Below are 7,965 nucleotides of genomic sequence, written 5' to 3'. Positions count from 1 at the left end.
GTCACTTGTTTTTCTGCTCACACAACTACCCACAGAGTTTCTCCTGACAACACTACCTCTCACAGGTTTGACCACTTTATCTGTTCCCTGTTCTGTGGCCAGGTTGGGATTTGAGATGGCAGAAGACAGTGGCTCTGATCGCCGTGACCTCCCTCGAGCTTTAGCTGCTACTGCCGACCCAGAAGACCTTCTACTGACCTTATCCTTTGTAAGGGAAGATCTACGCCTCTCCTTTGTAGACTTTTTAATATCTTTGGCATCTGCCAAGTTTGGTTCAGATTTGGCTGGGGGGAGGGGAAGGGTACGAGGTTTGGAGGGTGATCCAGGTTGGGACTGGCTCACCCTAGCACGCAAGGTCATGCTGTGGGTGCCCGGTGAATTACATGCTTCCACTTTGGTGTCACTTTTACCTACGAAAAGGATGCAAACAATGGGCATGCATTGACATATCTTCATTTATACATCAGCATAAAGCATCAACGAGGGCATTCTTTTAAACTTCATGTTCATACTACTTATCAAAAATAAGCAATTCCAATAACAAGGGATATGAAATTTACAGATGTCTACATCTGGCAAGATCATATCCATATAAAACAGGAATAAGATACTTTAGAAATCATTGAATCCATGACTCAAATGATACATATATAGATATAATGATATTTGGATATCAAAACATCCCATGGACAAATAAGTGTATTAACCAATTCATCTATGAAAAAGAGAGCTTACTTTTTTGTGCCAGATCTGACATGGACATGCTCTTGGTCACTGGCTTCTGTTTGGTTGCCTTAGCAACAGACTTGGCCCCACCCTTGGTATCTGGAAAGACCTGGTTCTCCTTGTCTGCAGATGGAGTTGGAGGGGAAGAAGGAGAACTGGGCAATTTCTCAGGGATGTCCAGAGGCACATCCACTCCACTGCTAGCTTTGGATGCTGTAAAAGCGAAAACTGGATGTTCAAAACAAAGCAAGAGATCAATATGGCTGCCTTATGTTCAGAACTGAAAAAAAGGACTTGCAGTACTTTTGATTTTTACAAAAACGTTTTAGATTTCCATAACTCTGATAAGCCATCCATCAAGTGAGCAACTTAAAGATAATATTTTTGTAGAATTGAACTTTGTGACTTTATATGAAGCATGAAGAATGAAGTTGTATAACCTGTCTCACCTGTGCCGGCACCAGAAGCAGTACTGGAAGGTGTGGTGCTCCTACTGGTGGACACAGACCCTGAGCTCTCACTGTAGGAGTGGCTCTCAAGTGTAACTGGTTTGGGCTGACTGTCCTTCACTGGGATTGTCAGGTCGCGGGTTGGTTCAGAATTGATGCTCTCTGTTGAGGAAGCTCGTTCCAACTTGTAACCCATCTGTATAAGAGTTAACCATATATGTTTATGGACCAGAGAAAAATTACCATACCCAAGCCATGTTGCTTTGAATCAAATTCAAACAGTATTTACAGGGATACACACACAAATGAAGGATAGTAAGATATACCATTCTTCTTTTAGACTTACAGCTTCTAGTCTCTTCCTGGTCTGATCTACAGCCATTGCCATTTCCTCCTTCTTTTTCTGCAGGTTCTCATCATTTGCTGTAGTTGTCTTGACCACTGGATGAACCTCTTTTCCACTCTCAGTAACAGAAGCCATGGGAAGGAATCTGAAGAGTGCAAGTAAGTCAGAGTACCAAGCATTACTGAAGCTGTATTACAAATTGTGGGCTGCCAATTCAATCTTGACAAGATTTCAATCAAACTTACCAATTTAAAGCATGCAGCATGTTACATGTAATAGTTCCCCCCTTTATTAATCTAAGAGATTTTCATACAAGTTTACAACACTGGGTGAAATCATGAAAGGGAAAACATGGAACAATTTGAAACTACACTGGATGCACAAATGTGTAGGGTGAATAGCACTAGCGAAACAGCAAAAGGAGTAACATAAATATCAGCAAAATCAATACCAGAAATCATACCTTTTCAGGCTCACGCCTTGTTGGGACCGTGACAGGAAACGGGCAGAAATACTCAGCCTAGGATTTAGAAAATGGTCAGCCTCAGCTGCTGGCTTCAGCTCATCCAAACTCCTTCCAAAGGTCTCATTCCCCAAAGCTGCAGACACTTCCAAGTTCTCATAGTTATGTTTGAGGAACCTCTCTTTCTCTGGTGTTTGTGGACTTGTCTCTGAGTCAGGCTTCTCGGAGGAGCTGGATGGGGTGAGTGATCTGCTGATTCTGTCCTCCTCAGCCTCCGAGTTCTCCAGACTATCACCACCACCATCCTCCTCCTCCTCTTCTTCTTCTTCATCATCCCCTTCTCCATCCTCCTCTAGACTATCTGGATCATTTGAGCCTGAATCTATGACAAACAATACACCAGCAATTAGTATGATTTGAATTCTTCATAGATCTCTTACAAGGCTGTGTCAATTATTTTCATTTTTATTTTGACTTGATCAAATTAACTTGAAGAAAATTTATTTGACAGGACTGGTTACTTTGCATGAGTGATGATGGCTCTATGGTTATGGAAGTTCTTGATTAGTTGAGTAGAAACCAAACCAAAGCAAGAGAATGTTCACAAAAGGTCAACATGGCCCGGTCTTCAAAGATTGGATCTCCATGGTGATTTAGTTATATAGGATGGGAGGTCATGCATTGCCCTGCAGTCATTACAGTAGAATGAGACATGAGACAACTGGTGTCTATTAATTGGGTGTGAAGAGATGTTAGAAGAGTTTGAGACTTCACCACATCACCACAGTGGCACTGCACAACACCTCAGCAGGCTAGACTGTACGTACGTCTGGCTAGTTTGTTTTTGGAGAGAGGTTTGGTACCGTCACCTTCCTCCTGGGATTCCCCTGTGTCAGCTCCAGTGTCTTCTGGCTCCTTCCTTGGGGTTTCAGCACCAAGTTTCTTCTTCTTCATGCCCATGGGGAAGTATTCCTTTACCAGAAAGGGACTACAAGCAAAGCAAAAATGAGAAATATGAGAAGAATTTCTCATGACCAAGTCTGCTTTGCCAAGAATGAGTGCTACAATGCAACATACAACACTGAACTGACTGAGTCTTACATGTTCAGATTTTCAATCAATCAATCCATCAATTATAACTCATTATAACTCAAAACTTTGTGTATATTTACTTCATGGCAATTTCCAGTCTTGTTTATAGGAAATAATGTATTTGATACACCTTGTTAGTGAAAGGAAGTGATTACATTACTGCAGTATTTACAATGCAATAGTAGCAAGCACTTCATACTTTTGTTTTGATTTACAGAAGGGCACACAATGAGGCAACAAATAGGTTAAAGCCATCTTGGGACCAGGTGGTTTGAAGATGAGTAAATCTGACTTTGTCCCTCACCTATCAGGAGTAATGATGAGGTCCTGTGAGGGGGCAGGGTAGATAATGTTCCCTGTATCATCTCCAGCCTCTGCATCTCCCTCTATGTCTTCAATGTGTAACCCAACTTCTGTGCTTGTCTGCCGGTCAAAGTTCAAGGTCAGACGGGTGGGTCTCTCAAATGGCTCACTGTTCCTGTTGGCACCAACCTGACTCAGCAGCTGAAAAGAAAGAGAAGGCAACAGCCAATTAAAAATCAACATTGACTCCCAACAGTGGACTCACCATACAACCAGCTATGAAATATACTCTTTCTTCATGCTGTGAACTGGATGTACTAAATTTGTGTGTTGGTTCATGAATTGTCAATATAATGAACAGACTGGTCTAATTTCTGTACCTGCTTTGCTGGAGTCTTGCTCTGTAACTCCTTCTCAAACTGGTCAAGACTCATTCCCAATGAAAACGACAACCCTTCTTGGACAGATTCAAGCAAGTCACCCTGGAAGAAAGAGAAGATTAAAGTCTAAGCAACATTGTTAGTAAAAACAACAACTTCATTTTGCATAATGGGACAAATGGGGTGTATATCCAAACAGCAAGCACATACACCAAACAAAGTTCTGTTAGTTACAGAAAATTATTCCCAGGTTGAATAATGGCATACATGTATTTGAATTCTTAAACATTTTTGAATTGTTAGTGATATGATATAGAGATAGAATTCCCTTACTGTAGTTCCTCTTTCAGCAGCCATCCCCTTAAGGGTGTCCCGCATGGAGTCAGGCTCCACAGTCAGGCGCCGCCGCTCTGAAGAAAATGATACATTCCTTCACTTATCACTGCAGTACAAGCTTGTGAATATACTGGACTACGCTGTAGACACAGGCAATGAAATCTGTGCAAAGTTAGGACACAACTGTAAAAGGAGGGACAGAAAATCAGCCTAAGAGGTCTGTATACACAAACTGATGGAGAGGAAAACATACTGTAATGCACAGAGAATGAAAAATGAGAGTGCTAAAAGCAATTGAGGTGACATTTCCTTTTGGGGAAAAAGACAAATATGGAACACAAAGCAGACTTTATAGTAAAGCACATTTGTACCAGTTTTGCCCTTTGAGAGCAAACACTTGTATGGTAGGCATGACCACACGAACTTTGAAAGCATAAGATTTTGAGCAGCAATACTCTTTGCGATGATGACAACTAGGAGTATCAGTATTGGTGCTCTGCTTGTCTCAACCTTAACTGTAATGAAGGCAGAGACAAACCACTGCTTCATCAGACTAGAGCACCACAAAATCCAATTTGAAAACTAACCAAGCGCATCAGTCAAAGAGAGAGAGATGGAGGCCTCTGCATCCAACTGCGACTTGACCCTGATGCCTCCATCATCCACACGCTGTGCCCAGCGGCCCCGAGGCTGGGAGGGGCTGCTGTAGGTGTCTGATGCACTCTTACTCACTTCTTCTTCCACCCCCTGAAAATACAATGTTCTGTAAGTATCAGGCTATGACAAATGTACCTCACAGATTTGTACATCATATGTTACAAAAGATCATAGATAGATAAGGAAGTACACTCACATCCATCCAAATCTATAAAAAAAAGTCACTGTAAAAATGACTGATCGATCACACTTCATAATCCAATACCTGTTTTTTTGCCCAAGATGGAAGCACACTAAAGCGGTAGTCAAACTCTGGGCCAACATTTGCTGCCTCTGAAAGGTCAAACATGGATAGATTTACATGTTAGCACTGCCCTTTTTTCAGGTGGGAATATATTATGAATAGTAACAACTCCCAACAGTTAATATATAGATTATCATAACAATCTTATTCATGACAGTGGGATAGAACTGTTTTAATAGAAATACAGATATCTGACCAATAAGACTTTACCTGGTTTTAGATGGGGCTCTGGTGACTTCTGAAAGAGTGACGGTCGGGCAGGAGCGAAATCTGACTCCGTCAGCCCAAGGTCATGCTGAAGGAGGGGGGCCGTGATGTCAAGGTCAGGAGGACTAGGGTGTCCATTGGCAGTTGTTGGTACTGAAGATGGACCATTGTTTGGAAGTACTGCATATGTCTCTCTTCTGCATGGGCTGTCTGTCACTGCAAAGGTGTCTCTTCTGGTGTAACAATTGGGAAAACCATATTTAGCCAAAAAGATGATTCAGGTTGTATCCTTTTTTGATTTAGATTATTGCTTCTTATTCATCATAACTAATAACAGTTTACTATACTAACTAAATTCTTTAGAAAAATTTCTTCATCAAAAGGGAAAATTGATGAAAATTCATGTTCTCAGCCAAGAAGATTTGCCTGACCTGATATTAATCTTGGGAACATCTGTTGGCAGCTGCTGTCCCAACTCTGCCAGGCGATCCTTCATGGTCTGTGTGAAGACTGGGGACAGCTTCCACACAAAGATGCAGCTGGGAATAGATGGAAAGCATGTATGGGACTATACACAAAAAACTGGCTCCAAGACTTACAAACTTTCATAAATGAAGAAGGATATCAATAGCACACCATTTTTCGCCCAGAAAATCAATATGGAATCAATGCATCTTTGCCAGTGATACATTATTCCTTGGTGCAAGTTAACATGACTATTCAATGTTATATACGCACACACTGTCCATACTACATGTATATCATTTACTACAGAAAGAGTCTAATCTTTTACAACTCACCCATCTCCTGATGTGGATATCAATCTCTTCAGACCAGGTGTAAACTTGACACCTGTTACCAGCTCTGGAACCAGATCATAAACAGGGGTTAGAAAGTTACCATTGACTACGGAACATTCACAATATGTATTACTCCTAAGACGTAACTGTATTACATTATCATCATTGAATTTTTTTTCATAGTAAGAAGGAACTAGTCATTACTAGAATAATCATAGCAATCTTATTCAAAGTGATTTTTTCCAATCTGTTTAATGAGAATATGTGAACTAACAACAAATACAGGAACCACTATTTTGTACAAACAAAGCACTGATGTGCTGCTCAAGTAAAAGTTCTAGAGCTTTGTTATGATTCTGTCGGGCTGGAACCAAGTGACAGGGTACTAACCTGAGTGTCCAAACATGGTGGCCACACATTCTCCTGAGTAGAAGTCATAGATACTCAGGTTTTTGTCAGAACAGCTGGTCACTGCATACATTCCCGATGGGTCCAGTTGCACCTGCAAGGGGTTCCACATTCTTGTTAACACACAACTTGGATTGCGCCTGTTTCCGACTCAAACCAGGGCTCTAGCCAGCGTCCGTTTTTCCGTCAATTGACGGAAATTTGTTGCGTCTGACGGAAAAATTTTCAAACCAATCCGTCAACCTTGACGGACAAAAATCCTTGGGGAAAGCTTCAGGCGGCTTGGGGACGCCATCCACAGCCGTAAAAGCCACACACTGTTTGTTTTGCTATTGTTATGATTGTTGACAATGTGTGTCGGTGCCCTTTTGCATACGATAATCTCATTAAAACCTGTTTTTCAAGGTCTCAGTTCAGTCCTTCTAATTAATTTTCGCGGTTTTCGCGACGATTGGAATTGGCTGACGGAAAAAAGTTTCGAGCTGGCTAAAGCCCTGACTCAAACCAAATGAAATTGAGGCATGCACTTAACATTTTTTTCTTCTTCATTTTTTGGAAATGACAAGGAATTGTTTTGCATGGATTTGGTAGCAACTTCTGCATGAACAGGGAATGTTACAGATTAACATGCCTTCTTCTTTTTTTTCCTTTTCATAATGCTTGGTTCCACACAAAAGGAAGGAAAACTAAGTAATGAAGAAATTGTGGCTTTATATAAAGTATAACACAGTAAATAGTTCACCCACCTTAATCAAAGTGCCATCATCTCCTAATGAGCCTTTGTAACCCTTCTTTAGCTTTCCGCTGTTGGTATTGAAAATTCTGAAGATGGAAAAACAAATATGGTATCATACCGGTAAATCACTGATTATCTTGGCCTTAATCAAGCCAAGTTACTTTTATTGTAGGTGGCAGAAAAAAAAAAGAATTGACTTTACCATACCTGACATTTCTATCCTGGCAAGCAGTGGCCACATACTTCTTGGTGATGTCCACATCCATATCATAGAATGTGCACTTGCCCAGAATGTAGTGGTTCCTGATGAACTGCATGTCAGTGTTGGTATTAGTTGGGCCCTGCAATACAAAATATTAAACATGTCATTGTAATACTGACATCACTTCTAGCATACACATATTCACAGTTGCCTTTTGCTAAGAGACTCTTCTGTACATAGTACCATTTTTTTAGTCAAACATTATAAGCCATGAATTGCCATCTGTCCATGTTGTATTTCAGGTCAAATGTGTAAGGAGGTTTACCTGTTGTAGTGAGCGAAACATGAGAGCCTTGTCAGCACCGCAACTTAGCATCTGCAGCTGGCCATTGTGATCTATAAGCAAAAAGAAACAGAACATTGGTTGAAGATGGGAATTTTCATACAAACTGATCATGGATAACACCTAAGTAAGACAAGTACAGCTCATGTATGATATTACCTAATCATTTATGGTACTATCGCCAAAGTATAGAATGGTACCTTCCTGGTATGG

The 7,965-nt window shown here is 40.9% G+C and overlaps 1 protein-coding gene across 1 annotated transcript in view; it reads right to left on the bottom strand.

Annotated features, from left to right (window-relative positions):
* LOC118417786 (mitogen-activated protein kinase-binding protein 1-like) overlaps positions 1–7,965 on the bottom strand; it is a gene marked incomplete in the record, with an annotated part of 32,238 nt that overhangs the window by 4,660 nt on the left and 19,613 nt on the right. Inside the window, 18 exon segments of the mRNA XM_035823507.1 lie at positions 1–410; positions 736–954; positions 1,176–1,371; positions 1,522–1,666; positions 1,985–2,366; positions 2,812–2,972; positions 3,381–3,580; positions 3,760–3,861; positions 4,093–4,169; positions 4,683–4,842; positions 5,018–5,085; positions 5,267–5,496; positions 5,695–5,802; positions 6,064–6,127; positions 6,454–6,565; positions 7,218–7,293; positions 7,415–7,548; positions 7,735–7,805. Coding sequence (XP_035679400.1) covers positions 1–410; positions 736–954; positions 1,176–1,371; positions 1,522–1,666; positions 1,985–2,366; positions 2,812–2,972; positions 3,381–3,580; positions 3,760–3,861; positions 4,093–4,169; positions 4,683–4,842; positions 5,018–5,085; positions 5,267–5,496; positions 5,695–5,802; positions 6,064–6,127; positions 6,454–6,565; positions 7,218–7,293; positions 7,415–7,548; positions 7,735–7,805 — 2,915 coding nt within the window.

Source organism: Branchiostoma floridae, chromosome 1 (genome assembly GCF_000003815.2).
Source record: "Branchiostoma floridae strain S238N-H82 chromosome 1, Bfl_VNyyK, whole genome shotgun sequence".
Lineage (NCBI taxonomy): Eukaryota > Metazoa > Chordata > Leptocardii > Amphioxiformes > Branchiostomatidae > Branchiostoma > Branchiostoma floridae.
The sequence above is the reverse complement of the archived record's forward strand: the minus strand, read 5'-3'. Positions and strand labels throughout refer to the sequence as shown.